We start from the raw sequence: 20,405 nt of genomic DNA on the forward strand, positions 1-20,405 counted from the left end.
ACTTTAGACAACCCTTTTTAAGTTCTAAAGAATTGGGGTAGCTGGTGGTGGATACCTGAAACTATCAAACTACAACCCAGAACCCATGAATCTCGAAGACAGTTGTATAAAAATGTAGCTTATGAGGGGTGACAAGGAGATTGGGAAAGCCATAAGGACCACACTCCACTTCGTCTAGTTTATGGATGGATGAGTAGAAAAATAGGGGAAGGAAACAAACAGACAAAGGTACCCAGTGTTCTTTTTTACTTCAATTGCTCTTTTTCACTCTAATTATTATTCTTGTTATTCTTGTGTGTGTGCTAATGAAGGTGTCAGGGATTGATTTGGGTGATGAATGTACAACTATGTAATGGTACTGTGAACAATCGAAAGTACGATTTGTTTTGTATGACTGCGTGGTATATGAATATATCTCAATAAAATGAAGATTAAAAAAAATATTGGGTTAAACAAGATATATTAATTAAAATTAATTTTATCTGTTTCATTGTGATTTTTCAGTATGACTACTAGAAAGTAAAAATTACATATGAAACTTGCGTTCTATTTCTACTGGACAGCACTGCTATAGACAATGGCAAGTCATCAAGGTTTCTGGGTAGAAGTGACATAATCTAACCTGTATTTTAGAAAAAAAACTGGTAGCAGTGCAGAGAATGGGTTGGGAGGGGGAGAGTCTAAAGGTCAGGCATCTGCTGTAATAATTTAGGTTAGAGGAAGCAAGAAAGCTGAACGACAATCAATGGAAATACAAAGGAAAGGATAAATACAAAACACACCTAAACATGGAATCAATAGGCTTCTCGACTGAAGGAACTAGAACGATGATTGATTAGATGATCCCATGCTTGAGAAAGGATTGGAAATGTCTTTAGAAAACGAATTCTGTCTTGCATATACTGAGTTTCAGGTGCCAGCAGGACAGTATCTTGGTGCAGATGTTCTTTCTGAAGTTAGGAACAAATTCTGCAGCTTGGGAAGACAAGTCAGGGCCCGATTTCTGACAAGGATCCAAGAAGTGACACCATAGGGGTAGGCAAGATGGTCGGGTCGAGTATAGAGTAATAAGAAGTTCAAGGAGTTAAGGAGGGACCTTATCCTGGCCAAATGCATCTTACTCTAGGCATCAAATGATAATCTTAGATATGGTGACTGACTAAATTAAAAAAACAGCCAATCTAGTTTGTCAGAAAGAAAGTAATCTTTTTAGAGGTGAACAGAGGTGAAGCTGAAAAAGTGTGCTGAGTTAATACCCAGAAAGGCCTTGACTGCCAAGGTAAAGAGTTTGCACTGAATATACAAGTGATTTCCTTTAATTCACTATAATCATCTTATGTCTCCATTAATAACATTCTGTCAGCACATATCTAGCTTAAGTGTTTCCTTTGACCCAAAATCCAATTAAAACGTTTATTAGATTAAGATAATGGTCACATATCTTAAACAGCTGAGCAGAAGGCTGAGCAGAGGCTACAAAGCACAGACAATTCCTTTCTAGTAGTGGTACCATCTAAGTGGAAATGTCAGTTTTATGAAATGGGAAATGATCAACTAGAAAATATTCATGATGTTTTGAGCTTTTTACATAGTATTTGTTATGTTTCCCATTGCTGCTTTTTCTAAAGTGAAGAGTTAAGAAAAAAGGAGAATGACACTGTTGAACTGCAACCCAGTAGCCTTGAGTCTTGAAGAAGATTATATAACAATGTAGCTTACATGGTGTGACTCTGTGATTGTGAAAACCTTGTGGCTCACGCTCCCTTTATCCAGTGTATGGATGGATGAGTAGAAAAATGGGGACAAAAATTAAATGAAAAATAGGGTGAGATGGGGGGATAGAATGCTTTAGGTGTTCTTTTTTACTTTTCTTCTTTTTTTTTGTTCAAAAATTGTGGTGATGAACGCACAACTATATGACAGTACTGTGAACAACTGATTGTACACTGTGGATGATTGTATGGTATGTGAATATATCTCAATAAAACTGAATTTTAAAAAAAAGAAAGAGAAAAAGAAAAAATAATTCTGAATTTCTCCAAAGATATTCAAGGGGCCAATAAAAACACATGAAAAGATGCTCAGTGTTATTAGCCATCAGGGAATTGCAAATCAAAAGCACAATGAGAGGCATCTCACACCAACTAGACTGTCAACAATTAAGAAAAAAACAGAAAATAACAAGTGTTGGAGAGGATGTGGAAAAACAGGAGCTCTCAAACATTGCTGGTGGCAACGTAAAACTGTGGAAAACAGTTTGGTGAGTCCTCATAAAATTAAGCATAGAATTACTATAAAACCCAGCAACCCCACCTCTAGGTATATACCCCAAAGAATTGAAGGCAGGGACTTAAACAGATATTTGCACACCGGTGTTCTTAGCAGCGTCATTTACAATTGCCAAAAGTTGGAAGCAACCCGTGTGTCCATCAACAGATGAACAGATAACCAAAATGTGGTATATACATATAATGGAATATTATTTGTCTTTAAAAAGGAAAGAAGTTCTGATGCATGCTACAACATGGATGAACCTTGAAGACAACATGTTGAATAAAATGAGCGAGACACTTAAATGAATATGCAAATCCACACAATCAGAAACTAGAACAGGTTATCAGCACGAGTGGGGTTGGGGAATGGGGAGTTAATATTTAATTGGTGTATAGTTTCTGTTTGGGGTGACAGAAGAGTTTTGGCAATGGCTAGATGATGGTAATGGAGGTATATAACTTTGTACACATAATTAACAGCACTGGGTAGTATATTTGAAAATGTATTTAAAACATTATAGGTTGTATATAAGTTACCAGGGAAGAAAAAAGAAAAACAAAACCTAGAACTGTACAATACCAAGAGTGAACGCTAATGTAAACTACTATGGGCTATAGTTAAAATTATAATTATAATAATATTGCTTCATCAATTGTAACAAAGGTATAACACTAATGCAAAATGTTAATAGGGAAAACTGTGTATGTGGAGGGGGCGGATAAGGGAACTCTGTACTTTCTGCATAGTTTTTTTGTAAACCTACAACATCTCTAATAAAAATAAAAATAATAATTCTGGCATGTCTCCCATCATTTAAATGTATCTTTTTCCAAGAAGAAAATTCTTAAAGTAACAGTGAATTTTCATTTTTCTAATTAACACATTTTTGTCTTTCCCTTAGTTATAACTTACATATAAAAATATCTTGCTGTACTTAAAAAGAAATCACTTGGCATTTTACTAATTTTGGAATATTACTTTAACAGCTTTGTCTAGGCAAAACGTTCAAGGAAAAATGGTTTAGTAAATAAGCGCCAATTATGGAAGCTTAAAAATCCTATCTTCCCAAGTACACAGGGCCACCAGAGTGGCCGCCAGAGGCTCACATCCTGAGAAAGACTTCTGAACTAAGCTAACATCAGCCTGGGCCTCCCCTGCAGGATTGGCTGCCAACATGATGTTCTATTCTTCTCAAACCCCTTCCACCACACTCATCTTCATACAGACATGCAATCACAGGCTAACATTTTCTAGAAGAAAATAAGGCCCAGAGAGTAAAGACTTAATTTCAATTTTGATATGAACATCAATGCAGCAAAATTTAGTAATTTCATTTTATCCAAAAATGTATTTAAAACAGACTGGCAGAATTTCAAAAAATTAAGTAGTACCCAAACGAAACAGGTTTATTCCTGGCACTTTTTGATGATCTCAAGGTATTTTACATTAAGCCTCACACTCTAATGCAGCAAGGCAGTTTTACAGGGATTGTTTTTCCATTAGTGAAACACATCTCCTATCTAGCAGCATAGGCACTTGGCAGTCAACCGAAACTCCAGAGGAGAAACTGAATAAGAATCTGGCTGGATCACAAAGGTTGAGTCATAAAAGTAGCAGGAGACCCTACGTACTACGAGGGAAAAGGATATTTGGTTTTAGATTTTCTGCAGCAAGCGTTCCTCTAATGAGAAGCCGGTTAGGCACTATTTATTACAGTGCCACAGCTGTCTTCCTTTCAGATGCAAGACTTTTCTTCAGATATTATAATTTAGTGTTTACACAGCCTTATTTGTCTTAAGGCATCACAACATAAAGCATAACTATCAGAAGGAACAGAGTACATTTATACCAACATTTCTTTCTTTCTTTTTTTAAAATATCAACATTTCCTAAGCCTCAAATATTTGGGCATTTAAGAACACTCCCTTGTGATTCAGGACTGTGAAATGTATCTGCAAATAATTATTCCAAAGGGAATGAAAAGCAGGATTACTGAAAAAATATAGTCAACAGTTATTCAGAAAAGTAGAATTTGCTTTGACTACTAACAATCCTTTCAGTTCTCTAGAGGTGAAATTATATAGATCATGGTGCTCTTCCTGCTTTAAAAAGCAAGATAGATTATATTCCCTCTGCAAGAAGCTTCCCCATAGCAACCACTCTGCGTTAATCACAATGAAACCTGCATCTTCTGATTCTCCAGAGACCACTTCTACTTGAAGAACTCACAGAAAAATCTCTAAGCAGAACAGTTAACTCAAAAGCAAAGGCAAGGAAGCTGAAAGGACTGAAAGGAAGAAACCCGGCAACAAAATCTGTGAAAATGGGACCTATAAGCAAAACTCAAATTCTGCTAAAGAAATAGAACTGTCCAGGACAGTTAACAAAGCTCAAACAAGGAAATGAAGCAGGAACAAATGGGCCATCTTATGTTTTAGAATTCTAAGCAAAATAGTTATTCCTGGTTTCTTTGCTCCTGAGAAGACAGCAGCAGGCGCCCCAGTTGGTGTCGATTGTATGTTCGGGTAACATTTGTTGATCACTCACTGCAGAAGCAGTTTTCAGAAAATTTTTAACTGATAAAAATATTTCAGATAATTGGAGGATAGATAGTGCCACAACATCCACTTATGAGATGGGAACCCCTCTTGATTATTGAGGGCAAAGTTGCATGAAGAAGCACGATATTCCTGTGAATCATGTTGCCCGGCAGGTTACCAAAGAAGACTTTGCCACATTTGATTGCATACTATGTATGGTTGAAAGCAATCTGAGAGATATGAATAGAAAAGGTGGTGAAGTTAAAAACTGCAAAGTGAAAACTGAACTACTTGGGAGCTATGATCCACAAAAACAACTTATTATTGAAGATCCCTATTATGGGAATGACTCCGACTTTGAGACCATGGACCAGCAGTGTGTGAGGTGCTGCAAAGCATTTTTGGAGAAGCGACAGTAAAGCTGTATCCATTCATTGTTGAAGGCCAACACCGATTAACATCTTTACAATGACATTCCAGGATTTTTAGTCAGTCAGTGTGTTGAAAGTGTAATGCTGCATAGCTCAAAGTCACAACTTTTTTTTTCAACTGACATTGTTTTTTATCTTAAAAAATAATTGTAGACGGAAATCAATGTTGTGTTTGGCAGAAGAACTAATAAAATTCTTTGATTCAGACAGTTTATGGCGTACATTAAATGCTCTTAAACAAACTGGATTGCTTATCTTGCCCCAATTACAAAAACAGTGGAACAAACAAAACAGTAGAACCACAAAATATGATGTTCTGTGTGAGTCTTGTAACAATCACTTCTTTCCAATGTTTAACCTTAAGGTACTAATCCAGTGACAGCTAACATTCTAATATGCTTATTTATGATTTTAATAAGTAATTAAAACATCACTTTCAGGCCCAAGTCAATGTCTGAACCCACTTAAGATTTTTAAATAAGCTACCTCTTTATTGAATCAATAAGTATAACTTGATGGACAAATGTCCTCTATTCACCTGTACTACCCCTTTTTACCCTGGGGTCTTTTACTGAATTAGATATCCCTAGTCATAGAATTTCACAATCTTGATTCGAAGTATTTTGATTCACACACATCCAGAGTATACACTTATAAGCCAGAAAGGGAGGAAAGAGAATGATTTATAGAATCTTTAGCACTATTCTTAATTTTTATTTATCAAGTTTATTTCATGAGGAAGTCAGTTCTTTGCTCCCATTTGGACCAGCATGCCTCTGAAAATTTATATCCAGAAAGGACACTGTATGCTGTTTCATCTTATACTTACTTTGACAAATGTGTCCATTTTATATGCACACATAACCCAAATGTCAAATATTACCTATGGCTTAGATGGGAAAAATATAGTTTAAAAAGCTGGAAAAGGAGAATTCTGTTATGTTGAAGTCCTTAAATAATATGTTAAGTGTTCTTTTATCACTGCTTCATTTATAGGAGAATATAGGTAATTTCTGTGTACTTTGAGAGAACTGTAATTTCAAATTCATTTGGATATATATCAGAAAAGGTTGTTTTCAAAATAACCTGGGAGCATAAAAATAAAAAAAAAAAAATAGTTATTCCTTTCTGGCTTAGTAAAGATGAAACTACTTGATAATTACTCAAATTGAAGCACACTTGTATGCACATGCATACTCAAGCAAACGCATGTACAATGCAAGGTCAAGCACACACACACTCACACCTATTGTCCAGAGTACTTCATTAATTAGAAAAGATAATTTCAGACTATTTTGGGCACTTGCCTTGTCTTAAAAAGCAGTGAATAATGCTGAAACAAGGATTAGAAAACAATAGTGTAAAGACAGAGAAACTCAAAGTCAACCATTTTAAAATAAAAATGTTCTTCTTCTAACTTTAGCTCTTCTGTCTAAATACCAAAAGACTTAATATGGAATTAATCTGTTTGGCTCATCTGTGGCTTAGAGGGAACTTGTATAACTTACGGACTTGGGTATGAATCACGGGCCTTCCCTCCCCACAAACTGTAAAGAGCTGAAGATTAAGTCACTGGAAAGGTCACTTTCACTCCTTTCTGGCCTGCAAGGAGTACCTTCCTCAGATGCTAAATGCTGTGAGTGCTTTCAGGACAAGAGAAAGCAACAAACAAATCATCTGGGGGTCAGGTTTATTTTAAGTTATGAACAGTAGAGGTGGGGCGCTAGATGTGTAATAGTAAGGGCCTCTATTAACTGAGGCTTCGGTTAGTTTTTACAAGTAGGAAATAATTTAACATTTAAATAAGAAGTTAGAGGCAATCAAAGCCCAGCTGTCTCATGCATGCTTACTTGTAGTGATTGGGAGAAAAATTTTCCTTCTGTTTATAATTTACAACATGAGAAGTAAAATCCTGGTCCTAAAGGTTAACATAGTATTTATAACAATTAAGCCCAATATCCTTGATGTAACCCTAAAGAGGATACTAATTCTACCTGCTTTCTTCACCCCTCTGTGAAAGTTAAAAGCTGGTCTTTACTAAAATACCATCTGTCTGGGAGAGGTCAAGAGTCACTTGTGGCCCTGGTACAAACACTGGTTTTTCGTTTTTTTTTTTCTTAATGAGAACATCATTCATTTGAATAAGCCTGCTAAGTGGAGAACTGTCCATTAATTTGTGAACCCTAATTATATTCTGAATCTACGTATCACAATTAGGTAACTCTTTTTGAATGGTAGGACAATGAGTTTTTCTTTTCATTCTTCACTCTTTCCCATTTTTCATTAATGAGTACATTTTACCTTTATGGGAGGAATAACAAAAACTATTTGCATAAATCCAGTTAGAACTACATTCTCTACTTACATTCAATATTCAAAGTTATTCAACTTTAAAAGGATTTAAATATAATAAAAGATTTCCTGCCCATGGGAGCTTAAAATCAAGTGGTATGATGGTGGTTGGGGAGGAGGGTTTGGAGAGGTTTAAGATAAATGGTCATAATGCAACATAAAATAAATATGCACCAATAAAAACAAAAGTAAGGAGGAAAAGATTACATCAAGCTGAAGGAATCAGAGAAGGATTCATGGAGAAGAGAGGTTTAAAGGACAAAAAGATGGGCTGTGAGGGAGGAGGAGGAGGGAGGCCTATGGAGCAGCTGCCTTCGATTTTCACTACTATGGATAAAGTACAAGTCATAAAAGGTAGATCCGAGTTCTCAGAGTAGGGAAAGCAGCCCTGAGGTAAATGCCTACCACACCCAGGCCAGGATCCTCTTACACCCATCACCCGACAGCACCGCGGGCAGTTACGGCATCAGAAGGCCCCTGGGAAGAAAAGGTGGGCCCCGGGCCATCTGGGTGCTGGCAGCACACTAACTAGTTTAACTAGGCTCCTTGAGACCTTTATTTGTTTTAAATAAGGGATGTAGCTCCACTATTAGCCTAGGTATAGCTAATAACTAAACAGCATTATTCAACTCGGCAAAAATATCCTTAGTAAAAGAAATTTTTAAATTACGGTTTCTAAGTTGAAAGGCACTGTGGAATATTGGGCAAAGGCATGGGCTTAGTAGTCAGATCTAGGTTCAAAATCCTGCTCCAAGACTAGGATGAGGTGTACTGAGGGTAACTCTTACCTGTAAATGGGAATAATATCATCTGCTTTGCAGGGCTGGTGTGAGGAACAGAGATAACGTGCTCAAAGTACCTGCTACAGTGCTCAGCTCATAACAAACATTCTAGAAATGAGAGCTGTGCCTGTCTTTAAGAAAGACCAAACAGCAGCAAAGAGACCAGTCAGCCTGTAGCAATCAGAAAAAAGAGTCTTTGATGAGTGTTAGAAGGCTGCAAGCTCTGTAACACTGGTCTGTGGTCACAACCAAAGGATAATTTCCACTCACAGATAATGTTTAAGGGATGAGTGGTCCATTCAGCTTTTTCTGTAGCACATCCGCCGCCATTCAATATTCCAGTAAACATTTAACAGTCACATGTTCAAATACAACGGAATATACATATACTTCTCTCCAAAATATGCAAGGAAAAAAAGACACCTGCACTATGAAGAAAAGAATTAGTGTTTTTTCTTTTCCAGAAATGACCCTGAAGTAACCTTACTTAACAAATATCTCTTTTAAGTGCCTGCTGCCTACCAGATGTCAGGGTTCAGACACAGAACTCTCTCACTTTAAGGGAGAAATCTTCTAATAACTAGAAATACATAAATGGTCCTAACCAACTGCAGTAATCACAGAGCCTCCATCACGACTGCCCTTCTCTCTCTCTCTCTGTTCTGCGAGCCCCCTGAGGATGAATCTCGTTCACCCTGCCAGCCACCTTGTAATACCTCATTCCCAACCCTTGCTGTACACTGAGATTACCGGTGGAACCCAAGCCCGCCCCCGCGTCAGGATGCCTAGGGTGGGCCTGAGCCTCTGAGTGGTATAAAAAAATTGCACAGGGGATGCTAACATTAACGACCTAAGTTGAGAATCCCTGACATGGCCACCAAGGACTCAAAACAGTCCCACGGGACACAAGCACACCACAACCCTGAAGATTCTGCCTCTGAAATGCGTCTTGCATCAATCATTCCTGTTTTCCATTTCCAAACTTGATCTTTCTCTTACATCTCTTGCATTTCCAATTAATGGCAGTCCCTCTACCCATACTTCGAGGCTAGAAAACGGACAGAATATTCCAGGTGCAAAATCTCAAAATGAACTTCAGCTCCTCTTTCTCTTTCACCCTCTATGTCCAATTATCACTAAGTCCTGTTGACCCCATGTCTGCGATGGGTCTAAAGTCTAACAATTTTCCACAGCCCTACTTAAAGCCCTTTCTAGTTCAGACTATTTCAGTCACTTCCTAGCTGGTCTTCTGCCTCCTGTTCTCCCATTATACCCTCTGTATAAATTGGTTTTTGTTTTTTACAACATTGTCAAGTTTGTAAAACATGTAAAGGAATCCATGTCAAATACCTTCCATGTAGCTATACTTATTTGCTTGTAGATGTAAAAAAAATTCTCTAGAAGGATTCACAAGAAACTGAGACCAGGTTAAGGGAGTCTTTTCATTGTGCATTCTTATTATACCTTCGGAATTTTGTATCATTTGAATGTGTCACCTCTTCAAAACCAACCAAACCAACCAAAAACAACAAAAGCAAAAGCATCTTCAGTAGCTTCCTACCAAACATAACCACAGAAAAACCCCACCCAACTCCTTAACATAGCAATTAAGACCTTCAGCAATCTGGCCTCAACTTATTTTCTAACCTCAATTCTCAAAAACTCCCCTTCTCTTTACACCATCCACCCAAACTACTCTCTAGCCACAAAACAGTTGGGGAATCTACTTCTGTGCCTCTACTGATCCCCAAATCTGGGGAGTCTTACTATTCTTCTCCCCACTTGCCTCAATTTACTGAAAAACCCATATTTTGAGACCTGGCTGTGCTCCCACACATCTTATGGGCATTCTTGTATACTTTTCCTGTGTATATGTTTGCCTTTCCCACCAGACTAGGAAACTTCAGGGTTAAAGGCTGTTTTGTTTGTTCAGCTTGGTTTTCTCCATAGCACCTGTCAGGGACCTATAAACAAGCAACCATAAAACCATGAATTCAATTGAATGTACTGAAGATATTAGAAGACCAATGCTCTGGTATACCTTCTGAGAACTCCAAAAAGAGAAAGGACCCGTTATCTGACCCTAGTCTTGCACCAGGTGTTGGGCCCTGGAGTGGAGCTACGTACACAAGATGTGCCTCTCACCGAACAGGAAAGGGAAGACATGATGGAAAGAGCATCTGAAAAGGAGTCTGGAGATACTGCTGCCAGTTTTCTTTCTGCCACCAACTGGCTGTAGAACGGTCAAATCACTTCTCTAAGCTTTAGTGTTTCTCATCTGTAAAATGATGGGGAAGAGTACAAACTCTCTAGGGTCCCTTTTTCAGGTTTAAGATTCTGGGATTCTAAATCACACTATAAGAAAAAAGGGAGACTGTTTTAGAAACTCTATAAAATAAAGGTTAACACATGTGGCTATACTTTTTTTCACATACAATATTACATTTACTGCACAAACTAGTTTTGAAGCAAAGGCTCCATTCATGCTTCCCAATTTATCCCCTCTCTCTTTGTCATACTACCACATGTATATTTTTAGAGAACTTTCAATAATGATGCAGAGAATAAAAACACTGTCTTTTGTCCTTTACTCGTTTTAACCTCCTGACTAAAATGTTGCAAGTTTTTTCCTGTAAGTTGTTACCAAAAAGTCAAGCCAACGATTTTTCAATTTAAATTGATTAAAAAATAAGAGAGATGGATTTAGATTAGTATTAACTGACTTCATGGAATTCAGATGATGCACAAGTAAATCACAATGTACGTGTGGAATGTATTTACAAACCATACTACCCTTGTTATTCAAAGACCATTGATTGCTCAGTGAATTCAGCGTGCATTAGCTAGAAAAACAATGATAAGATCAAAGTCACCATTCAAAGACAAAGAGAAGTGGATTTTTAAAAACAACCCATGTGTAACACATCCCTGTTCAGCCTTTCTCATTCGAAGAAACACTGATGACCATATTACCAATTAGTAGTCAACCTAGAAGCCATGAACAGTTCTCCAGCTCCTGTGAAAATAGCTCAAATCTATTTTCTTATCTAAAACTTCAGATCAAACACTGATGCAAAAACAGAAGCACCTTTTGTTCCCTTCATCAGTAAAGCCAATGTTTTGCACCTACCTCAAATGACAGCACAGACTAATTTCTGGTAAGTCAAAAAACTTTCTGGTTGATGGCATCATTGAAAGATCAAAATGTAGTCACAGCAGTCCAAAAAGAGATTAATTTCCTCCCTTTCTTTCCAAAATAGTCTGTATATGAATAAAAGAAAAATCAGTGCAAACTGATATTGGCCTGAGTAAAAATAGTCCTGGACCCTTGAACAGAAAGCACTCTTTGTAGTAAGCCGCTTTTGTAGCTCTGGCAAAGTTTTTGCAGTCATTTTGCAGTCCTTGGGATCTATACCAACAATGCAATCAATTCTGGAACTATTCACCAGCTACAAACTTATTCACATCAAAAACAACTGTTAAGAACCTTATAGATTTATAAACTGTTTAATGTGACGAATCAACAAGGAGCTTATGATGAAAGCAATCTGATAGCAGATGGAAAAGTATAACCTTTCTGGAGGGCGTTATGGTAGTAATTATATCAGAGGCCTTGTAAATGTTCATAGTCTTTGACCAGGAACTCCTCTTCAACGGATATATCCCAGATGTAAAGAAATATTCATTCTGGTGTTATTCATAAACAAGAACTGGAAACAATGTAACTAACAACCGAGGACAGTTAAATAAATTAAGGATTATGCACGCAGTAGAATATGATGCAGTGATATTTATCAGCATGGAAACAGGCTCTATTTACATTAAATGGAAATAACACTACAGAGCAGAATAGACATTAACCCCATTTTATTTAATAATGTGTGTACACACACAAAAGAATGGAAGGAACAGTAGAGCCACGTTATGAGTTACAAGTGTTTTACGCTGTGCTTTTCTGAATTTGTGTTACTTTTAATAAGCATAAAGCAAAACTGTTAATTTTAAAAGCACTCGATGCACAAGCAGGAGACCCAGGTTCAAATTTCAACTAGGTGTACCAACCTTCAACTACAATACTAGCTGTGCGGACCTGACTGATGAGTCAACTTCACAGATGAGGAAACAAACTCAGACTAAGTCAAAATAAGGGCAGCTATTTCACAGAATTATTAAGATTAAATAAGGTAAAAAAAAAAATCAAAACACTGTGTAAAATCTAAAGTGCTAAAGTAAGCACTGGTAAGGTGGTAGAATCTTGTTTTGTATTAGATTAAAGAAATTTTTCTGCACCCCTCCCCCCAATCCATCTCAAAATCCTATTTGAGGTCTTATTCATTTAGGGTGATATATGGAAACTCAGTATTTTACGCATTATTTTCCTCTAAATCTACAACTTCTCTAATTAAAAAAAAGTACAAAATCATTTAGCATCTCTTTTCTTCTTTCATTTTTTTCTTAAATTTTTAAGCTAAATTGAAAGAGCCACGCCGATTGCTAACTCAAATTTAAATGTACACAAAGTTGTGTGTTATTAGCCCAATGCCCTCTGCAGGCGTGTGTAGCTTTACAAAAGCTTTAATTTATGGTTCTGATTTTGTGAATTGTGTGAATTGTTTATCAATAGGAAACAAATAATTTTAGATCTCAGGGAGACAGAAAACTCCCTATCAGATTTTTAAAATATTTGACAACTCCCAAACAAAATCAGTAAGTCTTATTACTAACAACAAAGATTAGGACCAGGGCACCACTTCTTAGAAAAAGAAACCAAAAGTTAAGTAATTCTGAAAGGGAAACACAAGGCACACCTTTCAACTAACTAGAACTTCTGGTAGCACCAACCCCAAGAAAAGCCTCTCTGAAAGGCACAGGGACCTAGAGAAAATGAATTTGACATTTAGCTTGAACTTGACACAAGCGCTTGCTACATTCAAAGGACAGGGCGGTAGGTCAAACATTCTGACCTGATGTAGTGCTCCCTGAGTTACACACTAGTACAAACTCCATTTGGATTCTGCGGCAGCTGTTCGGGTTATACATTGCCTAGTTTCATAAAGCAGTGCTAAAGTTCAGGGAACAACCTCCTCCCTCCTAACTTCTCCCAAAAAACCCCATGCAACCAGCTAACATCTGCATCTTACCTTCCGCTACAATTTAAAACCTCTTTACAGAAATGTATCTTCATAGAGCATTGTTCATAATAGCCAAAAAGTGGAACTATGTCAGTGTCCGTTAAAACATGACTGGAAAAGCAAAATGTGGTATATTCATACAATGGAATATTATTCGGCAATAAAATGGAATAAAGTTATAACATGGATGAATCTTGAAAACAGTATGTGAAGTGAAGTAAGCCAGGCACAAAATGGCAAATATTGCATGATTCCATTTATATGAAATATCTAGAATATGCAAAAAAGGTATTATGAGATTACAGGGAAAGGGGGAAGGGGAATGGAGAGTTATTGCTTAAAGTACAGAGTTTCTATTTGGGATGATGAAAAAAATTTGGTAATAGAAGGTGGTGATGGCAGAACAACACTGTAAAAATGTAATTATAGCATGGAATCGTACACTTAAAAATGGCAAATTATATATATATATAATCACAATTTAAAAAAAGGAATGAAGTCTGATACAGGCTAAAACATGGATGAATCTTGAAAACACTTTGCTGACTGAAACTTTAGAAAGTCACAAAAGAGTGCATATTGTATAATTCCATTTATCTGAAAAGTCCAGAATAGACAAATCCACAGAGATAGAAAGTAGATTAGTGGTTGCTGGGGGTTTGGGAAAGGGGAGGATGGAGAGTGACTGCTTTGGGTACAAAGTTTATTTTTGGAATGATGAAAATGTTCTGGAATTAGATAGTGGTTATGGCTGCACACAATGTGAATATACTAAATGACATTGAATTATTCACTTTAAAAAAAGGTGAACTTTTATGGTACGTAAATTACATATCTCAATTAAAAAAAATCAACAAGGGTTATGCCTGCTGTCAATAAGGTAGATCAAACTGGAATTTGGGCTTTCAAAAAATAGAAATATGACTAAATAATAATGAGAATAGTTTTCTGACACAGCTGAAATCTAGCTGAGTGAAAATTCCAAAGAAGGCTTCTTATAAAAGGCTGCAATTAGTACACCCCTTCTCCCAAGGTGACTACTTAAATGGACAACTCACTTAGATGCTATTAGAGGTTCTACGAAATACATTAAAGTTATCATGACTGTGCGAAAACACCAAATTCTACCTATTCATTCACTTTCTAAGTAAAATTCAGATCTTTATATTGTTCACGTAATCCTTACACCTAAAGACAACTACTTTTAAGACGGGCATTGCTCACAAAAACACTCAAAATCTGGCCACAATCAAAATCAGATCCAAAAGCTGCAATATGAAATTGTTTCCTTTTTTAGGTTTCAAGTTAAATCAAGCTTAAATAAACATCCCACAGTTGTATACAAAGTGCTTTACAACTCAATATTCAGAGGTCAGAATTTGCACGGCACAGACCATGCTGCCATTTTTCAAAATAAATGGTTCCAATAAACTGTGGTTTAGTATGCAGAGGAGTTTTTGTTCTATTTCAGTCATGAGTCATAGAGTGAATAAAGAAGTTGTAAACACACACACACACACACACCCCAAGAGTAAAAAGCGTAAGATGGGCAAAAAATATCAGAAGGCAGACTGATTTTGAATTCACACATCTGGTAAAGAAAACTTGACCACTGGTGTACTGGAAAGAGTACTGGAATGGGGAATCTAGGTGCTGTTCCAGTTCTAAAACCATTACCTAGTAGAGTAGACTTAGAGAAATCATTTGACCCTTGGTAGGCTTCCATTTTGTCATCAGTAAAATGAAAGAAATGGACTCCTGGATCCCTAAGTCTTAGAACTCTTTAACAGTCTTTAGTTCTATTGTTAAGTAGCTTAGGAGTGTGGGAGGCCCAGCAATTACACACTAGGCAAGTTTCATATTTTTGTGTACCTAAGAAACCAGAGAGAGTCATAAGAGAACTTAGGATTAACCACAGGGAAGGAGAAAAAGGAAAAGTGTATATAGCTCCTGCTGGTGCTGGTTCACTCCTGTTGGACCTGATAACGAGTAAGTGCCTTTGCCAAGTTTCCAGGGATAGGAAAGGTTCCTGTATCTCACCACACCCACTACAGTTGGTTCTTCCTAACAGAAATCCAGCGGGGACTCTACAAAAATGTTGTGAAGCACCCAAGTACTTTGAGTCACTGCCTGACTAACAGGACAGAACAATTCTAAGTTAAAGAAACAAAACCATTTTCTCTTGTTCATATAAAAAGAAATAGCAGCTTTCAGTCAAGGAGTCCTAGATGACCACAGTGAACAATCTGATTTGCACAGATACTTAGCACCAAACAAAGTGTCAACCCAAGGAAAAGGAATCATCTATAGAGCTAGAAGGTTCAAAGTATAGAAGTTCAACATAACTGTATTTTTAGTAGCCTTATATGCAATTTAGTTTATAACTCTAACTTCAACTAGAGAAGAAAACAATATTACAGATTTGCAGAGGCTCATCACCTCCTTCACAACAAGAAATAATCAGACCAGCCTGTGATGGGATGGCATCAAGAAACAGAAGTCATCATCACATGAAGTAGCAGGTGGTGACCAAAAGAGGCCAACTCATAAGTTGTTTCAGGTGGCTCCCAAGAATGCTCCTCAGAAGAGCTCCTCCACACCAGGACAGCCCTAGAGAGCCTGCCCCTCGCTGTTTTATCTCTTGATATCAACAGCTGAGAGAAATTTGGCTTTGAGATATAAGCGATACACACATTTTAAAAATGGCTCTATGCCACATATGGCCAAAGATTGTCCCTAGGTCACATAAGCAATCTTCTGTCTGTGCCTGGAGGTATTCCCTTCATGAAGGGTATGAGCTAGGGTTCTTATCTGGTATCAACATAGGGACCTTAAGGTGGTTCATGGATAGACTTTATGGGATCAGGGAAGGTCCTAAAAGTCTATGCCAAATTCCGTCTCCATGTGAATTTTCTGGAAAGAGAGCCCTTGGGCAGTCAAAAGACTCTCAGAGGAGGCTGTGAACCAAAGAAAGTCAAGAAATACTCTGGCTGAGTACTAGGTATAAAACAAGAAACCTACTGAAGGTGTACCTGTGAATAAAATTGAAGAGAATGCCTGTTATTCAGGGTGCAAAATGACAAAGGGTGCCAGCTTTTCAAAACATAAAGAAAATAAGACCCGATGGTCAGAATCTTTCATTTTTGAGGATCCGGCAGTCCGCTCCCTTCATCCTCTAGTCTAGAGGAGGAAAATGAGACCTGAAAGGCTCTTGTCCAAAACTGCAGATCACAGATCACAGAAGCCAGTTAAGTGGCAAAGCTGAATGTCAAACTAGGCCGGGATGTTGCCAGGGTGCCAGGGAGTGAAATTATGTTTATACTTTTTTCATAATGAATTTGACCAAAATTTCCCATATCTCTATGAATATCCCACTCCACTAATCTAGCCTTTTAAAATTCTAAAATTAAACTTCCACACTGGAATTGGAAACATTAAATTAAATACCCCCACCAAATCATCAATCAAATCACAAATCTTTCACAAAAGCCATCATATAGCAGATTTATAAGGAGGAATGTTAGTGGCTCATCACCTACACCCTCTCTTCCCCATACTGCTGCACTATGACTACAACTTGCAAAAGCAGCCCAGGTCACAGCTCATTGAGTGAGGTGTTTCTAAAGGTAAGGGGAAAAGACAGCCACTGTAGCCCTTTAAAAAAACACTGAGTCGATGGCAAGCTGACTTCAGACTGGATCTGTACAATTTCAGACTGGATTTGTACAATTTCAATCCGGAAGCTCCCCAACCTGCTAAAGTGTCTCTCTCTCTCTCTCTCTTTCTCCTAAAGGTTAATGTCAATAATGTTGCCTAAACACTAAATTATTTTTTTTTCAACCTAGGTCATGGGGTCATTCACAAATAAAACAAAGAGCAACCTTTCCAGGCTCTGTTCACAAACACTAAGTGTACAAGAATCAATGAGCCAAGGCAATCATTCTGAAATCAGATTAAAAAGTAATTACTGCCATAAAATTTTTCTAAAGAAAAGTTCTGGAATATCTGTTTCAATGCCAAACTTTGCCTCAGCATATATCTAAAGTAACCAGAAACTCAGTCTCACCTGAGAAGTGAAACGAAAGTGACATCCGAACCCAAGTTCAATGTCACCATGTCCTTCAGTTTCAAAGGAAGTACTTTAAGAGATTTAAACTGCACACAATTCTATGGCATACACAATGTCTCCAAAGACATATATTATGGTCGTTTCTGTCTGCTCGTGAATTATATTCAGCCCTTCTGCAAGCTCTCTCCACAGTCTCCCACCCCCGAAGGGCTAAGTGGCACCTGTGGCCCGCACAGGCTTTGACAGACTCTCAAGGCTTCCTCGGCAACAACCGAGAAGCAGGGTTTCCCGTTCTATTTTGGGTCAAGAAAACTCTCTTCCATCCCAAGTGACCTCAAGTGGACCAGATCAGAACGGGAGAATGCATTCCCGGTGTTTTTTCCACCAGGCCAGCCGCCCCAGCTGCAAGACTCCAAAAAGGATGGAGATCTGGTCTCGCGACTGGGGCGGCGGAAGACTGCAGCGGGGCTGTCTGGGCTCACGACGGTCGGTCTGTTCGGGATCCAGCAGCCCGCGGCCGGGCCGGGGCGTCAGCAGCACGCGAATTAGCAGGGATCCCCGGGGCACGCGGAGGGAGGAGGTAGGGAAGAAGAGCGAGGTTAGGAGGCTGCAGGTGTCGCCGGGGGGAGGAGACGAGGCCGCCCGCGGCCGGCACAGCCAAGTGACTCAGAGTGCGGGCTCTGGACTCGGACTGTCACCTTCTCAGGCAGTGTGACCTTGGGCACGTGGCTCGACCGCTAGGCGCCTCAGTTTCCTCATCTCTAAAATGGGGGGGGGGGGTTCAAGCGGAAACGCACCTTGCAGCGCTGGGCACTGCGCCTGACACATAGTAAGCGCTCCCCGCCTGTGGGTTACTACGGGCTCTCGGGCTCCTCTCGGCGCCCGGGGAACCGGGAAAGCCCCGTGCAGGGGAGTCCCCAGGAGGCGCACGCGGGCCGGGCCGGGATGACCCCCACCGGGACTCACCAAGCACGTCTGCGGAGCGGTGCCGGGCAACGAAGCACGCATCATCCCCGTAGCACGCGCCCTTCTTGAGGAGGCCCTTACGGAAGTCCTTGCCGAAGCCGCAGCCAGCGGTCACCAGCCCGTAGTCGCCGCCGCCGCCGCCGCCGGCCCTGGGGTCGGTCTGCGAGAGACCGCCGAGCACGGCGCGGGCCACCAGCCGCCCGTACGAGAGAACCGAGAACATCGCCGCCGCCGCCCCCCCGAGGAGGCGGGGGGCCCGGGGAGCAGGAGGACGCGGAGGCCCGGAGCCGGCTCTCTCCTCAGCCGCAGACGCGCCGCCGCCCGGGCGCTCCTCCGAGCGGCGCGCAATCGCCGCCGCCGCCCCTGCCCGACGCGCGGGGCCTCGCACACGCTCCGCCGCGCGGACCGGAGCCAGAGCGAGGTCAGAGCCGGCGGCTCCTCCGCCACTGTCCGACTGGGGTCCCGGCTGCAGCCGCCGCCGCCGCCGCCATCTTCCGCTCCACTAGCGTGTTCCGGGCCGTACCGGGAGCACCGCCCCCTCGCGGGCCCCACCCCTAGCCCCGCCCACGAGCCGCGGCCCAGGCCCCGGCCCCGCCCCCTGGGCTCGCTGCCCTGTGCAGTCACCGAGGTCGAGCGTGCGTAGAGGGTGTGGACGCAATGCCTCCCGGGAGCTGTAGTCTGGTAGTTGTAGTCGCTTTTGACTCGGCTGCCTAGGATCCACGACCTAAGAGGGGTCTCCAGATGCGGGACCTACGTTAGGTTACTGAGAATTACCAGTGGGCTGTTTGAGGGTTTTCCCCACCTGTATTAACCGTAACTTTTAAAGGTTATTGTTTTAAATGATACCACCCTCCCTTTGAATGAAACTTGAAAGAAATCAGGATCAGTTCACATGATGTTATTTGGTATATTATATTGAGAGATTGAAGTATACAAACCTAGTGACACCTCCAGAATTATATACAGGAAGGATTCAAGGATGACAGTCTGGTTGGAAAGAAGACTTTTTACATAGCTCTTTCGATAAAAATTCTATGTCTATGTCAAAGAATGGGAAGTGGGGGGGAGGGGTTGGATAATGGAGATATAGGGAAGGCCACTGAAAACATGACATGTAAGTGTTTCAGAATTTCCAAGCTGATTCTGCCAAACTAGGAGAAAAAAATTTCAGTCCCCGAATTTCTTGGCCCCAAATCTTGATTTATTTGAGAGTCCACCTGGCCAAACAGGTCTTCTCCTGACCTCTATCTTGGCTGTCCTGGGATGTCTGGGTGTTTCCAAGACTTGCACAGATGAGGCTCCTTTCTCAATCCCTCCACAGCTGTCACCTTGTCATCAAAGGAACAGCCTTTGGCAAGAAAGGTGGCTCTTCTACTTCATTTTAAGCTCTTGGACTAGTCCTATCAAACAAATCATGTAGTCTTCCCCAGATTTTGACTATTATAATTAGCTTTCTTCTGAAGTTATTTGGATTGGATAAAAGCTGAATATAATGGGAAATTTGTAATCTGATGGGGAGATTAGTCAGAAAATATATATATGTTTGTATATGTACATGAATGTATATAAAGAGTCAACTTCTTAACCATGTTCTGCAGGGCTTCACATAATCTAGCCCCTGCATACTTCTTCCATTTGGTGCCATGTCCCCTTCAGTAACTGGCTTCTAGCCAATGGCCTTCTTTATGTTCCTAAACAAAGGCAAGCTCACAGCTGCCCCAGGGCCTTTGCCCTTGCCCTTCCTTCTACCCACTAGAATGTAATTCTATAATCTGAGGGTCTTTATCTTTGTTTTTCATTGCTGTATCTCCAGAAGTACATGCACACAGAAAATACGTATATGAATGAAGGAAAGGATG

The 20,405-nt window shown here is 39.9% G+C and overlaps 1 protein-coding gene across 1 annotated transcript in view; it reads right to left on the reverse strand.

Annotated features, from left to right (window-relative positions):
- Window positions 1–19,040, reverse strand: part of PPTC7 (protein phosphatase targeting COQ7) — a 48,559-nt gene extending 29,519 nt beyond the window's left edge. The window contains exon 1 of the mRNA XM_037816991.1: window positions 18,547–19,040. Coding sequence (XP_037672919.1) covers window positions 18,547–18,769 — 223 coding nt within the window. The 5' untranslated portion in view covers window positions 18,770–19,040. The remainder of the gene's footprint in view (window positions 1–18,546) is intronic.
- Between the last annotated feature and the right edge of the window lie 1,365 nt (window positions 19,041–20,405).

This window comes from Choloepus didactylus, chromosome 23 (genome assembly GCF_015220235.1).
Source record: "Choloepus didactylus isolate mChoDid1 chromosome 23, mChoDid1.pri, whole genome shotgun sequence".
Taxonomy (NCBI): domain Eukaryota; kingdom Metazoa; phylum Chordata; class Mammalia; order Pilosa; family Megalonychidae; genus Choloepus; species Choloepus didactylus.